The sequence below is a fragment of the Rhinopithecus bieti genome, unplaced genomic scaffold (assembly GCF_001698545.2).
Source record: "Rhinopithecus bieti isolate Rb0 unplaced genomic scaffold, ASM169854v2 scaffold_3062, whole genome shotgun sequence".
In the NCBI taxonomy this organism is placed as follows: Eukaryota; Metazoa; Chordata; class Mammalia; order Primates; family Cercopithecidae; genus Rhinopithecus; species Rhinopithecus bieti.
In genome coordinates, this window is record NW_016804432.1 from 2,437,818 (window position 1) to 2,456,748 (window position 18,931).

At 40.2% G+C, this 18,931-nt stretch overlaps 1 protein-coding gene across 1 annotated transcript in view; it reads right to left on the reverse strand.

Annotated features, from left to right (window-relative positions):
• The window catches only part of OSBPL6 (oxysterol binding protein like 6), a 206,852-nt gene that overhangs the window by 10,565 nt on the left and 177,356 nt on the right, over nt 1-18,931 (reverse strand). Inside the window, exons 15-19 of the mRNA XM_017868256.1 lie at nt 12,377-12,484; nt 10,567-10,704; nt 2,831-2,918; nt 2,074-2,327; nt 1,148-1,309 (exon numbers count right to left, since the gene is read on the reverse strand). Of these exons, the coding sequence (XP_017723745.1) occupies nt 1,148-1,309; nt 2,074-2,327; nt 2,831-2,918; nt 10,567-10,704; nt 12,377-12,484 (750 nt within the window). The remainder of the gene's footprint in view (nt 1-1,147; nt 1,310-2,073; nt 2,328-2,830; nt 2,919-10,566; nt 10,705-12,376; nt 12,485-18,931) is intronic.

Consider the following 18,931-nt stretch of genomic DNA (forward strand, 5'->3'; position numbering starts at 1 on the left):
TTTAAAAAACACTGAGAACTTATACAATTTAGAGGGGGATATGATGCCCGTAAGTGAAGTGAGTTTCCTTCCTTCCTTCCTTCCTTCCTTCCTTCCTTCCTTCCTTCCTTCCTTCCTTCCTTGCTTCCTTTCTTTTATTATACTTTAAATTCTGGGTTACATGTGCAGAACGTGCAGTTTTGTTACATAGGTATACACGTGCCACAGTGGTTTGCTACACCCATCAACTCGTCACCTACATTAGGTATTTCTCCTAATGCTGTCCCTCCCCTTGCTCGCCACCCCCTGACAGGCCCCACTGTGTCATGTTCCCCTCCCTGTGTCCATGTGTTCTCATTGTTCAACTCCCACTTATGAGTGAGAACATGCGGTGTTTAGTTTTCTGTTCTTATGTTAGTTTTCTTAACGTGTGAAAAGAAAATAAATCTCAGGACCACCTGCTTCCCATGTTATTCCTAAAAAAGATTTTTTTTTCTTTTTTTTTGAAAAAAGGCTACCTCTCTCTCTCACAATTTGCCCAAAGGAAATTCTTTGTGGGCCTCAAGATCTTTACCCTAAAACAGTTCTGTTGAATTTCACCCTGGCAATGTACATTGATAGCTTATCTTCACAGGTACGGGACAAAAGACTGACAGAACTCAGTCATCCTTCTGCTCACCTGAGACAAATGCATATCTGATTACTTCCTCTGCCCTACTGTCTATGTAAAAATGCAGATTCACTGAGCCAGACTGAGGCATAAGTGACTCTCTCTCTACCACCCTCTCACATGTAAATTGTGTATTCAGTGAAAGGCTGATCAGAGACCCAAAAGAATGCAACCTTTCTTATCTACCTATGACCTGGAAGTCTCCATTTCCAAGTTGTCCCACCTTTCTGGACAGAATCAATGTACATCTTACATATATTGATTGATGTTGCATATCTCCCTAAAATGTTTAAACCCAATCTGTGTCCAGAACATCTTGGATGCATTTCATCGGGACCCCTGAGGCTGCGTCACAGGTGTGTCCGTAACCTTGGCAAAATAAACTTTCTAAATTGATTGAGACCTGTCTCAGATACTTTGGATTCACAACTGGTGTCATAACCCATCCCAACAGATTGTTATCAAAAGGCTGCTTTCACCACCAAACTGCCCTCTTACCTGTATGAGTCCAGGGGCGCTTACCTGTTCTGAGAAAAAGCGGAATCCCTTGTCTTCTCTAATGCATTCATAGGTCTCCCCAAGGACTGGGTTGAATGGCTTACTTCCTGCTCTGAAATAGGTGGAGCAGTATCCTGAAACTGCAAATGCAGCAACGAGAACCTGTTAAAACATTGAAGAAAAGGAAATAATATAGGAGAGATGATTGCTAGGTCTGTTTGTTCCTTTTCCCTCTAGATTTTACACACCCCATGTGGATGGGTGTTGATTTGATGACAGTTGCATTTTCTATTGTCTGCACAGAATTTTTACCAACTTGTGGGGAAAAAAATAAGTAAAATTAGGTAAAACCACTTGCATGGAAACCAGCAGGCCACTGAGGTGAAGCATTCTTCACCCTTCCATCCAACGTCATGAGTATCACAGAGTTCAAAGGTTCTGGAACCCAGTTTATCGGTTCTGCCACGGGCATGATCTTAGCCTCATGCGCACGAGGATTGTGGTTGTGGGTGCTTTTCAGAGGGGACAGTATGTTTCCCGCAGCCATATGGGGTAAAGGGTGAAGTATAAACAGAAGTTATTTTCTCAGACCTAAGTTCCTGAACAGATGGGTTATCTTGACATTCAGGAAAAACTGATAAAGTGAGGCAAGGTGTGCCTGCAACCTCTAAGGAGTATAAGACCTTTACACCTTAACTTTAGAAACACTCTAGACCAAGGATAAGGCACAAAAAGTGTGTCTTCCTGTGTTGTTATCTGGGAGGTTTTGGCCTTGCCTGATTTACGCAAACAGGTCAATTCCTCTTTTACTATGCAGTGAGAATATTATGCAAATGCCAAATATATCATCATAATGAATTCTGGTTTAGCCCAGGTCTAGGATTGGCAAATCCTTGAGGGGCACTGCTCTGTTAGTTATTTATTACCATGCGCTCATATGGATCATCAGTTTCCGAAGCCTTGTCCAGGAGCTCGCTGTATTCCATTTCCTCGCAGAGGTGCTGCAGGGTGTTGAGTGGCTCGTTTAGCTCCACAGGCATGGAGACTTTAGACAGGTCTTTACCAATGTTGTTCCTCAAGATATTCCACAGGTTAATGTTACTGGTGTCAGGACAAGGAGCTGGCAGGCATGTTCGACGCCCATTTCGGAAGGCCCCTCCTGTAAGCTCCCCATTCAGAACTGGAAGAGGGAGAGTCACAGTGAACAACACTTTGCTGTTCTGATTTCACAAAATCAAGAAGGGAAGTAACTTTCAAATAAATCTGACTTTGAGACATTTCAAGAGTCTTCATTATATCCTTTCAAAAGTAAATGGAATTCTTTCAATGCAAGATTACTAATAAATGCAGAAAACAACAGTGTATAGTTTTATAAATAAGGCATTAAATATACTCAAATATCATTCAAGACAGGCTAAGTTTTAAAAAATTAAATATATTTAATAAGAGGGACTCAAGCTGTTGGTGTGAGAAAGAGGAAAAACCTTTTCTCTTAACCATTTACCTAACAGATTTTTCAACCATTTACCTCAAGAGATTATACAAAATATAATGTATTGAACAATCAGCTGCCAAAAGAACAATTAGTGTGGGGGGGGGGCGGGGGGATGCCTGTTCATTAAGTCTTCAGTGTTGCAATTTGGCATGTAGATAGAACAACCTGGAAGCTCAAATGATGCATACTTTGCCGAGAAATATTGTCTGCAACACTGGTGTTGTCTTCAGATATATTATCACTCACATCACTGATGTAAGACTCATCATCTGAAGCCTAAGGGAGGGAAGAACATACAAAGATCAGAATTCTTGTTCAGTCTTGCAAGCTCAGATAATCAAGTGACTAAAAATAACAAAATATTGTTCCAGTGAGAAGCAGAGGTCCTAGAGGAAAAGTATTTGGCATATGTGCAATGAACACTTGAGGGTCTTCATGAACTAGGATATAGGATCACTAAAAAGGAGCCTGGTCTTTAGCTCCTTGTCTTAGTAGGGGCAGGAGGGCAGAGGAGACCAGTAAAGAACCAGAAATATTTTGGCATAATACACTAAGAATGTTTCAGGTTGGTGCGAGACTACTTGCAGTTTTTGCCATTACTTTCTTTTGCACCAACCTAATACCTAAGAGAAGGCCCTATGACTCTACCTTGGAGGACTCAGGAGAGGCTGCCCAGGGGGCAATATTTAAACTGGGTGTTAGAGAATGAATAGGAGTTGCCCAGTTGTTAGAAGGGACAGAAGCACACGAAGAAGGGAGATTGTGCAAAGGTAAGGCCCATGAGAGCAACATTTATCCCAGGAATGCAAAGGATGTTGAGAGTGGCTGTGGCAGAGGGTAGAGAAAACAAGAGGGCCCAACAGTGAAGGGCTTTTCATGCCAACAAAAAGGGTTCATATGCAATCCTAAGAGTTAGGAAAACCAACAAAAATGCATGGGATGTTGGAATCAGATTTGGTTTTCAGGAAGATATTTGGCAGCTTTCCCTAGGGAAGCCAGATACTAGGATGCTGCATAGATCCGGGTAAGAAATATAGTTTAGTCGGCTGGGTGTGGTGGCTCACGCCTGTAATCCCAGCTCTTTGGGAGGCCGAGGCAGGCAGATCACAAGGTGAGGAGATCGACACCATCCTGACTAACACAGTGAAACCCCATCTCTACTATAAATATAAAAAATTAGCCGGGTATGGTGGCGAGTGCCTGTAGTCCCAGCTTCTCAGGAAGCTGAGGCAGGAGAATGGTGTGAACCCAGGAGGCAGAGGTTGCAGTGAGCTGAGATCACACCATTGTACTCTAGCCTGGGTGACAGAGCAAGACTCTGTCTCAAAAAAAAGAAATACAGCTTAGATTCAGATGGCCTCTGTGACAATGGGGAGAGACAAATAGTGAAGCCACCCCCTACATGAGAAAAATGTGAAACTAAAATTTAGAAACACAAATTAGCAGAAAAATGAAATTAAGGAACAACGTACATACTAAAGGGACTTAGAAACAGAGCAGATCAGGAAAGAGAGGATAAGACAGAACCATCAGAGGAATGGGAAAACTAATGACTTTCCTGCAGGCAAGAAAGCTGCTGATACTTACTTCCTTCAAAATGGAAACAATGCTATATTTTTTTCTGAGTATAAAACATTCTTGTTGTAAAAAATTAGAAAATAGGTACAAGTAAACAGATGAGTGTGAAAATTACCTATCAGCCTATCACCTATAGGAAACCACGTAACATTTTGGTGAGTATTATCCTCCAGTTTCAAAATGCCTGTACAAACATATTGACACATTTATCTTTATATACTGAAAAAGGAGAACAGCTTACATATTGCTTTATAGCATTCTGAATAGGTTTTCATTATAGCAGCTATAGCTACTTTATTTGGAAAGGCAACATAATTCATTATATGATTATAACAAGGAATTTAACCAGAATGTAGGTGGTTTCTAACATTTTATTATTATAGACAATACCTGGATGAGGCCGGGCGCGGTGGCTCAAGCCTGTAATCCCAGCACTTTGGGAGGCCGAGACGGGCGGATCACGAGGCGTCAGGAGATCGAGACCATCCTGGGCTAACCGGTGAAACCCACCGTCCTACTAAAAACATACAAAAAACCAGCCGGAGCGATTAGGAGGAGAGGACAGGAGGCGGGGCCGCCTGTAGTCCCCCAGCTACTCGGGAGGCCTGAACACAGAGAATGCGTCAACGCCGGGATGGCGAGCTTGCACGTGAGCTGAGAGGCCGGCCACTGGCACTCCAGCCTGGGCGGGCAGAGCAACGAACTCCGTCTCTAAAAAAAAAAAAAAAAAAAAAAAAAAAAAAAAAAAAAAAAGAAAAGACAACTTCTCTCTGCTTGCATAAACAAAAAAGAGTAAGATCAAACTCTCTGTGTGATTTTCTCTGAAAAAAAATCTAATACATACTCAATATGTTTGGATGAGACAAAGGTCTACCTAAACCAAATTCACATTGCAGGGCATGTTTATTGTTTTAAGAAAACACTCATGTTTATCCTACAAATAGCTATAAAGTCTATGCTTCTTCAATTTCCTTTCTTTCTTTTTCTTTCCCTTTCTTTCTGTGTCTTTCTCTCTTTCCTTCCTTCCTTCTTTCTTTCTCTTTCCCTCCCTCCTTTCTTTCCCTCCCTCCCTCTCTCTTCCTTTCTTCCTCTCTTCCTTACTTCCTTTCTTTCCTTTCCTTTTCTTTCTTTCTTTCTTTCTTTCTTTCTTTCTTTCTTTCTTTCTTTCTTTCTTTCTTTCTTCTCTTTTCTCTCTCTCTCCCCTCCTTTCTCTTTTTCCTCCCTCCCTCTTTCTTTCCTTCCTTCCCCTTCCTTTTTCCTTTCCTTTCTCTTCCTCCCTCCCTTTTCTTTTCTCTCTCTCTCTTTCTTTCTCTCTCTCTCTCTCCTTCCTTCCTTCCTTCCTCCTTCCTTCCTTCCTTCTTTTTTGATACAGGATCTCTTTCTGTCACAATGTAGTACAATGGTACAATCACAGCTCAACACAGCCTTTACCTCCTGGGCTCAAGGGATTCTCCCACCTCAGCCTCCTGAAGGAGCTGGGACCACAGGCATGCACCATAGCTATGTCCAGATAATTATTCGATTATTTTCTGTAGAGGTGAGGGCTCCCTGTATTGCCCAGGCTGGTCTCAAACTCCTGACTCAATCATCCCGCCTCCGCCTCCCAAAGTGTTGGGATTACAGGCATGAGCCACCATGCCTGGCCTTCCTCTTCAATTTCTAATCTCTCCCAAACTAATATATCATAGAAATGATCTGAAATAATTGGTGTAAAAGAATTCTACAATAATAGTGGGCCTTGAGTAAGATGTATACATGTCATATGTGTGTAGTAACTAAGGCTGGGCTCTCTTGCTGTGGTCCATTCACGCCACCCTGTACAAAGAGCTAAGGCTCTACGCTATTAGAATAAAACAGTTTGTCCTCTGCCCCATGGTTAAGAAGTCCTGGAACCAAATATTTCTCTTTACAAACTTAGGGATTCAAAAGAGTTCAGAAAATATATATTTTTCCTAAATGTGACCAGGCATGTAGCATTGCAGAAACAAGTTTAAAAGCAAAGGCAAATAGATTATTGTGGAAGCAAGAAGAACATTTTTTAAAAGAGCAGAGGATTCATTCAGTAAAGTGCATTGGTAAATAACATATAAAGAGGATTTTTCCCTCAGCCATGGAAAATGTTAATGTAAGACAGCTAATGCCCAGATGTTTCTCAGAATAATCATTATAAGCATTTCTTCCTTTGCTCAGTTAGGAGATATTTATTGAGTACCTGCTCTGGGCTCACCAGAACTGTTTTAGTGCAGGAGACCCAGTGGTTAAATCTCTGCCTTCATGACATTTATGTTCTAGGGGGGCAGACACACAACAAATGAAATACAGGAAATACATATATATATATATATATATATATCTAAGATAGTGATAAGCATGAAGGAAAAAAAATGAGGAAAGAGGGACACAAAAGGTCAGAGGAGGCCAGGCGCAGTGGCTCACGCCTGTAATCCCAGCACTTTGGGAGGCCGAGGTAGGCAAATCACTTGAGGTCAGGTGTTTGAGACTAACCTGGCCAACATGGTGAAACCTCGTTTCTACTAAAAACGCAAAAATTAGCCAGGCATGGTGGTGCACGCTTGTAATCCCAGCTACTTGGGAGGCTGAGGCAGGAGAATTGCTTAAACCCGGGAGGTGGAGGTTGCAGTGAGCCAAGATTGCACCACTGCACTCCAGCCTGGGTGACAGAATGAGAGATTGTCTCAAAAATAAACAGAGAAACCCCAAAAGGTCAGAAGAAAGGAGGAAACGGCAACTCTAAATTGTAGACAGGACAGCCAGCATAGGCTTCCCTGGAGGTGACCTTTGAGTAAGGGACTGAAGAGAGTGAAGGAACTGAAGTTGTGGATCTCTGGGGGAAGTGCTTGGGCCAGGGTAGATGGCAAGTGCAGAGGCCCAATTTCCTTTGGCAGCTGCAGTGCAGGATACACAGCTTGAGCCTAACCTGCAGCTGCTGCTAGGATTCCCACATGTATAGTCAACTCACCGGGTGGGTTGCCAAGACTATGAGTGTGAAGGCGCAAGGAGCCTTCTGAGGGGACCTCATCACAAGGTGATATAGTTTGGATGTGTGTCCCCATCCAAGTTTCACACTGAAATCTAATCTCCAGTGTTGGAGGTGGGGTCTGGTGGGAGGTGACTGGATCACGGGAATGGTTTTCTCTGGAATGGTTTAGCACCATCCCCTTTGGTACTGTCCTCCCAATCGTGAGTGAGTTCTTACGTGATCCGGTAGTATAAAAGTGTGTAGCAACTCCCACCTTGCTCTCTTGCTCCTGCTCTGGTCATGTGAGGGCTGGCTTCCCCTGGGCCTTCTACCATGGTTGTAAGTTTCCTGAAGCTTCCCCAGAAGCCAAGCAGATGCCAGCATCGTGCTTCCTGTACAGCCTGTGGAACTGTGAGCCAATTAAACCTCTTTTCTTTATAAATTATGCAGTCCAGGTATTTCCTTATGGCAATGTGAGAACTGCCTTATACATAAGGGAACTTAGAGACTTGGGCAAATGAGGTTGTCCCAGAAACCAAGCCTTAGCTGAAGGGGAAAAGCAACTCTGAGAACATCATAATGTCTGTCACTTGGGTTTATCTCCTGGCCTACCCCCTTTAAATACTTAAGGCCAAGTGTTGTGATAAAGGGAGAAGTTGCAAGTAAAAACAGTAATTTTATGAAAACCTGTGAGGTACAGGGCACAAGGAATGGAGGTACAGTTCAGTTCTTTCCAGTGTGAGTTGTAAGAGACAGTCACTCTCATTGCTACAGCAAGGGACACAAGGTATCTTTAGCAAATAGGCAACTCCAGAAATCATTCCTTTGGCTGTTGGAAGGCTCCAGAAGAGAGGTGGCATGAGGCTGGAGCTGAGAGCAGGCATCAGATTATAAGGGTCTTTGTTTTAATAGCTAAGGAGTTTAGAATGTTATCCTAAGGACACTGGGGAAGAGAGACATGATCAGACTTGCCTTTTAGGAAGACTGCTCAGGTTGCCCAGTGGAAAATGGATGGGAAGCAGCAAGACGGGAGACTGGAAAAGTTACGAAACTGATGGGTGATCTAGGTGGGGAGCAGATGGGAACTGAATTGGAACAGTGGCAGTGAAGCTGCAGGAAGATGTACAGATCTGAGAGTATTTAGATGATGGAAGCTACAGAACCCGAGTGAATCAAGATGGGTGGTAGTAAAGGGAAAGAAGGAGTAAAGGAAAATCTTCAGGCATTTGGTGTGAACAGTTGGGTAGAGGGGCACTTAGATAGGCGATATGAGAGGAATGGGTAGGCTGGGGTTTCTCTCCTGGGGTAGTGGTGGGGCTTGTTGACGAAAGCTTCTGGGCCGTGCTGAATTAGAGGTTCTGTGAGTACCAGGTGTCAATGTCTAACAGGTAGCTGACTGACTCTCAGACAGTTCTGTCCTTGAGCTTTAGACTTAAATATTCAAATGCCTCACAGGTAACTCCACTGAGAAGTCTGATAAACTCATGATGCCTCACAGTGAATGTTTCATCTCCCTGTGACCCCGTCCTCCACCTTCTTATCCTGCTCTCTGCCACCACATTCACTCCCCCACCCCTCACCTGTCCCAGGGTGGCACCACCATCTTGCTTGGACTTGTGCAATAACCTGCTTCACATCCTCTTCATTTCTGTATACCCAGTGTCCAGGGCAAGCAGTACCTGGGGACCCAGCTAGGTGTGCCCCAGGGACTCGGAAATAGCTCTCAGAGAGGTAAGCTCAGGCAGATCACCTGAGGTCGGGAATTTGAGACCAGCCTGACCAACATGGAGAAATCCCATCTCTACCAAAAAAAACAAAATTAGCAGGGCATGGTGGCATATGCCTGTAATCCCCGCTACTTGGGAGGCTGAGGCAGGAGAATCACTTGAACCCGGGAGGCAGAGGTTGCGGTGAGCCAAGATCGTACCACTGCCCTCCAGCCTGGGCAACAAGAGCAAAACTCCATCTCAAAACAAAAGAAAAGAAAACAAACAAACAAACACAACAACAACAAAAGGATGAAGGATGGGTCAGCAATGGGAGCTCAGGAGGCAAAGTCAGAAAAGGAAATTTTGGTAGCATTATCGATAGCATGGTGGTCCCTGGGGGTGCAGGCAGACACATACACCAAGTCTTTGTGGCAGAGTATCCCTATGATGGAGGCTGAGTATGGAGTTCTAATATTCTGGCCCTCTACCCTTAAGTTTACTCATGTCCCTTGCTCACCAGGCACTCTCTGACTAGAATTAGGCTTGCCATGCAGATTTGCCTACAGGAAAAGATGCACTAATTAGCAAGGATGATTATTCTGTCCGTCTGAGAGTATATATCAGTTACCATCACAGATCATTAAATTAGCATTCCAGCCTGCGAATGGAAGTCTCTGTGAACCTGTTCATGCATGCCTTGGGATCTGAGAGGCAGGTGCATGCCTTGGTATGCTGACAAATTCAGTATTTGATACAAGAATTCTATTTTACTTTTCTCCCATTATAAAAATGATATGTATTCATTATTGCTTTCTCTTTTCTACTTTGTCTTTGTTTCTAAAATCACTCATAATTTCAAACATCCAAAAACAACTACTACTAATTGTCAGGATGTTTCCTTCCAATCTGTTTTCTATGCATATGGAAATAATGTTTAGCAATGATTTCATTTCTTTTTTGTAAAAATGCAGTACAGATTTGCAATCCCAAATGACAAAATTCCTAATCAGCTGTGTGGAAAAGAGTTTTGGCTGCTTTCCTCATGCCAAAAAAAGTTGACTACACTGTAGTAAAAGAACTAATTTCTGCAACCTGACCAAGGAAGAGGTTCCCTGTTTCCAAGACCTTGGCAAGAATCGTAAGCATGAAGAGCAATTCAGTACAGCTTTTATGATAGTCAGTGGTTAACCTCCAAACACCATAATTACCCAACTAGCTATGTGCTACATAGTATCCTTCTAATCTTAAATTCATGTCCCTAGCGAAAATATCTAATATGTATGTGTCAGTGTATGTGCGTGAATGGTGCTTTCCCAATTCTCTCATTCGTTCTATATTTATTAGCTAGTCTCCTTCTATCAAGAGCTCTGTCATAAACTCTTTTGTTACCCTGAAATATGAATCATGGAAGACGCTCCAATAAATGTTGATTCTTTCCCTTAATTCATCAAATTTAAATTCTTGATGCTCAGAAACGTTAAGCACTCAGTAATTGGTAACTGATATAGTTTGCGTACTTTCAGCTTTGCTACAATTTGGGCATCTTACTATGATGTAAACAAAAAAGAAAAAAATGAAAGTAACCACCAAAAAGTTCCACTGAGTTTCAACTCAGTCACAAGATGTTGAGGCTAACAAGTCAAGAAGGCATACATACCTCATTCTCTGATGAACTTGCAGAGATGAGCACCTCTTGGGCATCAAAGAACTCAGAAACAGACTCTGACATGGAGAGGCGGCTCTCATTGGCTACTTGCTGTGATAGGGGGAGACTGACATGGATTTGCTCACCAGCCTGCAGAAGACAGAAGCATACACAGTGCAATTGCTTTTCCCCCTGTTAGAATAGCTATTCCTTTAAATTAGCCAGATTTATACTCTTTAATACTGTATGTTAAAAAGTGGCGGCCACAAGTAATTTTCACTTGCAATTCAGTAACGACCACTGTATACGTTTCCTTCCAATGTGTCTAAAGACCCCAAAAGGAATAGTTGAAAGGTGTTTGTACTTTGCCTTGATTTTAAATCTTTGGTTGATTGATACTGAGTCAGGTTAAGCTGCTATGAATACCCTGATTGGCTGCAGAGACAACTTCATTCTCTTATTCTTAGCTCTGTCATATTCTAACGGTACATTAAACATGAAGAAATATTTGTAGAAACTACTAGAGACATGCTAAGAAAATCTATAAAACTAATTTTTGAGACAGACTATATATGTCACTTTGCAATTTGATCATGAATTTTAACCAATAAAACACATGACTGGAATACTGAACCTTATTTCAAATTATACTTTTATTCAGTAAGTGATAGTTTTCAAGGAAGCTATTCAAGTTTCAATTAAAAATGTAAGAGAGATATATATATATATATATTCTAGTGCACATTTCAGGTTGAAAAGAAGATTCCAACTGAGATTATCAAATTATTTTTGAATGACAAATTTTAGAAATACTTCTAGATTCTGGGCAGTTGAGTGAATATAAGTATTATTAGAGAATACAGAGCCCATGGAGGTGAATGAATTTAGGGTGGAAAACTTAAGTCAAAGACAAGTTGTTTTGGGATAATATTTCCTAAGAGGTTAGAACCCTTGTACCTATAGATTTCTAGTAAAATGTATGTTTTTGGTACAAATATGACCTCAAAATCAGTTAAATCTCTCAACTTGTTACATATATCATCACTGTATATAAAGCTCTAACATTACTGTTAAAAAGTGTAAGTTCTCATGTTATAAAGTAATAATTTTATGGAGAGTCATAAACAGAATTATACACTTAAGTTTAGCCCAAATACTGAATGTTCTCCTATTCTCTTAACATTTCTTCAATCTGAAAAATGGAATAATAATACCACCTAACACAGAGGGTTGTTGAGCGTGTCGAATGAGATCACACATGCAAAGTCGTTAACACAATACCTAGCACATAGTAAGCATTACCTTGACGCATGTCAGGTATTAATTAGCAGCAGCAGAGCAGTAGTAGCTGCAGCAGTACCATTAGCATTATCTTAACAAGGTCAGGTGACTTCTGTCCTTAGGGCTTTCAAACAAACCTTAAGAACACTTTTACTTAGCAACCTTCTCAGCTAAAATTTTTTTTTTTTTTTTTTTTTTTTTGCAACATTTCACCGGCCATTTGATGCTAATGAACATTTCTAATGACGAATGAGACAGACATTGAAAATTAACAAGCTGGAGTAGATATATAAATCAAATATTCAGTGGTATCAGGTGAACATAGGAATAAATAAAAATAGACACTGATCACCAGGAATAAATGATGCCAAGCTCTTATATATCCTTTACTTCAAAGAACATTGAACTGTCAGCGACACAAATATTTATGGAGAGAACCTTTATTAACAGTGAAAGAACTGGATATAAATAAACAAAAATATGCAGTAAATTTAGATGCTAAAAAAATAGGTACTCTGCATCTATTTAAAATGAGTCTTACCTCATCAGGGCTAGGAATAATATTTACACTGACAACCTGATCACAAATAATAGACTCTGAATGTATTCTGTTCAAACGACTCCTTAGTTCAGCATTCTGGTTGAGTGCCTTAAAATAACAAAAACCACACATGTAATTTAAAATGAATAAGCAAGCATAAAACAGAACAAGTACGCAGGTACAAGTTAGACAATAATGTCTGTGATGTTCTTAGCTCTAACTTTTGAAGCCATCATGAGCCAGACCCTACCAGCAAGGAGGAAATAAATGGCTCAAAAATAAGGTATTAATTTTTTGTAATATAAGATTGCTACTTTGCAGGTTGGTGGGCTGAGTTAACAGATTTCATAAAAGTGATTCATGGAATTTTCTTTCCTTTAGAGTGAGGCCCATTACACTCAAGCCCAGTCTACCACTACATATATATTACTTTTTGCAGCCTATGATGAAAACTATTGTTTTCATTGAAAATTTTCACATTTTGTTCTAGTTTCTAAAGTTTGGGAGTTGTTTCAAAACTGGGTAGTTACCTTAAAATTAGTTAGAAATAGAATGAACTGGCTTTAGTTTATAGAATTAGATTTTCATCTGTTTAAAGAAAACATCTGTATTTTCATTTTCCAGGAGCACATAATATATATGACAATGCTGCAGAACTAACTTAAGTGCAAACAAAAAGGTGTCTTCAATGAACAGTGTAGACACTGACAACCATAATAAGAACATAGCACTGAAAGTACACCAACTCTAAGTTCTCTACATGACACTACCTCCAACATGCTTTAAGTTAGCATCAGTAAAATACTACTTGCTACAACACAGTTTAGTATGTGGAGCAACTGCATTTATTACAAGAAGAGAAAAGTTTTACATAAGCATGGCATCCCTACAAGGACCCTGTTGACAAAGGTACAGTGAATCCTCTGGTAAGGAACAACCCACTGATACACAGAAACATGTTCCATTTATAGAATACAGATGTAGCTAATTGGAATTGTATCAAGCCTCAAGTTAAAGACCTGTGAGAAGACAAGGCCCAGTGAAAAGATAGCTTTCTTTTCCTTCCCATTAAGATCAGCAATTAGAAGATATAAAGATATAAATGTCAGTGCCTAGTAAAGAGGGTATCTGCTTCAGGGAATGGGCATTCTGCTTCATTCAGAGCCAATGAATACAGTAAACCAATACATACAGAAATATAATCTCATTATTACAACTCTGTACCTATTAAAACACCCAGGGTAAATACAAAGTAGCTAAACTCTTCATTGCCTTTTCTCTCCTCTCTCCATCCTAGTCCCCGTGTCTTTCCCTCCCTCAACCCAGTTTTTGCTTTTTGAGGACAGAACTATCACTTGCAGCCTTTGGCTTTTGTTTGAAGCTGTTAGAACTGGTTTGTAAAATATGTCAAATCATACACTTGATCTGGAGGACTGTCACATTGATGGATTAAAGGTGGATACAGATTCTACAATCATTATATTTGGAGACAGGAGGAAATAAGTCTCTATCTGAGAAAGCAGGAATGTTTTAGGGGGAAGAAGGTGATAACATTCTTAGTAGATAAACCATGTGCCTCAGAGGAAGACTCCTAGTATCTTTTCAACCTGAGAAAGTGCTCAGGATCATTTTTCTTGGAGCAAAATCTCAAACACTTAGAATGAGAAAACAAAAACAAAAACAAAAAACCAACAACAACACTGCATTACTCTTATCTTTAGTGAGTACTATTGGCCTATTTCCTATATGTTAGGACCACAAAAGATGCTGATTTCTTCTTCGTTCTCTGCTTACAAGTAAATGCATAGTTGCCTTAGTTACTGAAATATTTGGAACCATATATGCTTTGGTGCCATGTAAGTGGGAGGCTATTTGATAGTTTTAATTGCAGAATCACAGTTTTTGTTGTTGTTGTTGTTTGTTTGTTTTGAGACAGAGTCTTGCTCTGTCACCCAGGCTGGAGTGCAGTGGTGTGATTTCAGCTCACTGCAACCTCGGACTCCCGGGTTCAAGTGACTCTCATGCCTCAGCCTCCTAAGTAGCTGGGATTACAAGTGTGCACCACCACATCTGGCTAATTTTTGTATTTTTAGTAGAGATGAAGTTTTGCCATGTTCACCAGGCTGGTCTCAAACTCCGGACCTCAAGTGATCCTCTGGCCTCAGCCTCCCAAAGTGCTGGGATTACAGGCAGGAGTTACCCTGCCCAGCCCAGAATCACAGTCTAACATCTCGCCATTAATGTCAGTAAGAAATGAACTAAGAGGTTTTTACATTAAATATAATTTATTCTTTTCTTAGACGTGATGTGAAAATAAAATTCTGGCCTGGGAGTCAGAAGATCAGGTTCCCTTGATCTCAGGGCTAAGTAGTCTTCACCAAGTTATTTAACCTTTCTGGGGTTGTATTAAATAAACATACAAATTTGATTGAAACGCTAAGTCAGAATCCTACACAGTGCCTCTTGGTTATCATTATGAAGATGAACTAGCATCCAGAATAGTGCAAAAATAATTCTGGGTTTGGGGATTTTCTGATGCTTACAATATGGTTCATAGGAATTTCTATACTTCATGGGGCAAATCATCAGTATTTGGCTCTCTGATAAGAGCACACTCAAGGTATTTTTACATTCTATGCAAAGTTTACTTTCGCATTCGCTGGGATGGTCTGGAGAGAGTTTTATCACCTATGTTCTTACTTAATTCTCTTACTATTGAAACCCTGTTCTCTCTTCCATTGACGGCAAAAAGAGTAGCATGGGAGCAAAAGAGAGAAATCTTAAAGTATTTCTTATTAAGATGAAAGCCAGGCATGGTGGCTCATGTCTGTAACCTGAGCACTTTGGGAGACCAAGACAGATGGATCACTTGAGGTCAGGAGTTCGAGACCAGCCTGGCCAACATGGTGAAACCCCCAACTCTACTAATAATACAAAAATTAGCTGGGTGAGGTGGCACACGTCTACAGTCCCAGCTACTCAGGAGGCTGAGGTAGGAGAATCACTTTAACTCTTGAGGTGGAGGTTGCACTGAGCCAAGATTGTGTCACTGCACTTCAGCCTGGGCAATACTGAAAGACTGTGTCTCAAAAAAAAAAAAAAAAAAAAGAATGTTTTATTAAGCTGAAGAAAAATAGAAGTACTTTCATTTCTTAAATTTTTTAATGTAAATGTTTTAATGTAAATTTTTCAAACTTCAAAACCATTTTTTTTTAATGATGGCAAATACTCAAAGCCAAAGATCTGCTGTAGTTCACCACTACTGGCAAAGAATTACACTCTCCTGCCAAAATGTTAACACTGTGCCAAAACAAAACAGTTTGGTTCCATTTTAACTACACAATGATGCATTTTGCTAGTTCTTATTTTAATCACTTTTAGAATTGAGACAAAAGTAGAAGACTCATCTCTGCTGCTATGATTTGAAGCCAGATGTTAAGCATGTTGAGTTCAAAGCTAAAAGTTTAAAATACATCATTTTATTAATAATATCTATGCAGTGGTAGAAAAGAGTAGCTGTTACATAGCACAGGAAGCATGGAAATCAAGACCGTTCCCACTCTGGCAACCCCAGTGGTGAAAAGTGTAAGCCGGCAACTGAGCATGCAACAGCCCCTTTCTGCGCATCCTCCTCCTTTTGCCTTGATGGTACAGGCTGTTTATGAAGTTTGCTGCAACCAAGTGCCATGAGCTTTCAGGTAGTGCTTAGGTCTACATTTATTATTTCCTACCCTGAAAATTATTTTTATCTAATAATACCATGTTTCTATAATAATATCATGGAAACTTTGGGACAAGTATTGTCAGGGAAATGATGCTCTTCGTGACAACAGAAAAGGGCCTAGAAGATGGCAGAAATAAAGTAGGGAATGTACCCAAGAGGAGTGAGCAGTGGCATAAGCAAGGAAAAAGGAGGCAGAGGACCAGCCCCTGGTTCCAGCCAATGAGAAAGAAGAGCCGTGGAGACTTGTCGGCAGTAAAATTGCTGTTAGTGGCATACAGGACCAAAGGCCTAACAGGGAGGAAGCACCTTGAAGCCAGGAACTGGGCACAGATTCTTCACTCAGCAGATTTTATGCATATTCTCACCACTTGCTTTACTGAGCTTGGATTGCACTAAAAACTACAATGCATGCTCATTTCCCCACACCTCATGTCCCTTATGCACATTTCAAGTCTAATATATCCAAGAAATGCACAATTCCTTTCCAATGTATAAAATAAGTTACTGTCTTAAAGATTTGAGCCAGAATCAATTACCTAAATTGCCACCTCCTTAGCTACTAACTACCATTCATCAACCCTGGCAGGTAATTCCTAGGTGAAGATTTATCTTAGGCTGGGTGAGACTCTGGCATAAACATTTTACTAAATGGAACTGTGGGTTCTATGAGAAAAACATAGAAGCCTAATGGCTGGAGAAGGATATGAAACATATGGCAAGATGAAATCATCATAAATTTAAACCCTTTAGATAAAAATAAAACTGGTTCAAAAGGAATGAGAAAATGAGCATGGAAACTGTCAAAGCTAGAGCTGTCAAAACCAAATCCTGGGTTTCTCTTAAAATCACTTGTTTTTTCAATTACAAAATACCATTAAAGTATATTTGGAAAATGCAAAATATAGAAAAGTTTTAAAAAATGCATCTTACTACCCGACTGTTAGTAGTTTGGCCCATTTCTTTCTAGATTTTTTTCCTCTGTATTTTTAAACATTGCTTAGTGGGTGCACAGTTTACATACTGTATCTGCCCCTTATTCTTTGCACATAAGCAGTTATTTTGTTTCAAACTCTTCACACACATAATTTTAATAGTTGCATCAGCAAGTATTTCCTACTATTGGACACTTATGCTGTTACTGATTTTTACTAGTACAAATAATACTGCCATGAATATGTGCATGATTGTTTTCTAAATTTCAGCATTAATAGACATATCAGCCATGGACTTACAGGGTAAAAGGGTAAAAACATTTTAAGGCTTTTAATAAATATTGCCAAATTATGTTCAAAATGACGACAATTTAAAGTTTAAAGAAGATATAAGGATTCTATAAAGAGTATCTTCACATACAACAAATTTGGCCGAGTCTCAGGGAACTATGAAATCCAGGAATAAACAAATACATTTGCAACTTTTATTTCATCACGGAATAATTATTTGGGTATGTGAAATGTTGTGGACAGAGAGGATGACAGATATGACTGAGATTTTAGATTATGCTAGTATATAGTATGTTAAGCAATTTTTTTGCTTCAATTCTCATATTTACTACATTTCGCTGATTCTAAGATGCACATATCCCCCCATTTTCACCGCCTCTGAAGCACTGTGTCAGTTCAATTGACAGTGTGTTTTTTTCCCTTTCTCAGTAAGGCACAAAATGATGATGCATGTAACAACTGATGGCATCTTGATTTAATAAAATACAGTGATTCTAGCTGGAATAGATGGGTCACATTCCATTATTCACATTTATATGAGCCCAACTCTCACTGCATTTAACACAAGCTGTGCAGAATTTCTGGGGCCAGGAATCAAACTAGTAACAGTGATAAAGTGTAATGTATTGAAGATAGGCTGAAGATGAGTTGGATTTTTATTATTATGGTAATCTGGGGTGCTGAGGTTGCCTTAGTCTTATTACAGACTATTTCATTTTGGTGTTCAGGGTACTGCATTAAACAAGACATAAGCTGGGTGCAGTGGTTCATGCCTATAACCCCAGCACTTCAGGAGTCCGAGGTGGGAGGATCACTTGAGGACAGGAGTTTGAGACCAGCCTGGGCAACATGGTGAAATCCCATCTCTACTAAAAATACAAAAAATTAGCCAGACGTGGTGGCACATGCCTGTAATACCAGCTAGTTGGGAAGCTGTGGCAGGAGAATCACTTGAACCTGGGAGGTGGAGGTTGCAGTGAGCTGAGACTGCGTCACTGTACTCCAAAGAGGGCAACAGAGCAAGACTCTGCCTCCAAAAAACAAACAAAAAAAGATATGAAATTATAGCTGATGTGAAATAAAGTCATTTATAAGGGATAGATGCCACATAAAATGCCCTGTCCTACAGGCTTGGGTCCAACATCTAGGCTCCCTCAAGTGTAAAAGTTTAAGTTTCATAGGGGTTAAATAACAGAATTACATATGTTTTTGTGTACATATGGATCGGAGAAGTAATACTACTTTAGTTATTTTTATTTTTTTGAGACAGAGTCTTGCTGTGTCGCAAAGGCTGGAGTGCAATGGCATGATCTTGGCTCACTGCAACCTCTGCCTCCTGGGTTCAGGCAATTCTCCTGCCTCAGCCTCCCAAGTAGCTGGGATTACAGGCACCTGCTACCACACCCAGCTAATTTTTTTGTATTTTTAGTAGAGACGGGGTTTCACCATGTTGGCCAGGCTAGTCGAAGTAATATTACTTAAGAAGAGCAATTCATTAGACTGTGCAAATTGTTGGTTGCTCAAGGCAGGTAACAATTTATGCTGAGCATGTTGTAAAAATGCTAATTTCAAGTATTTTATCTACTATGTGCCTTTGAAAAAGATGAT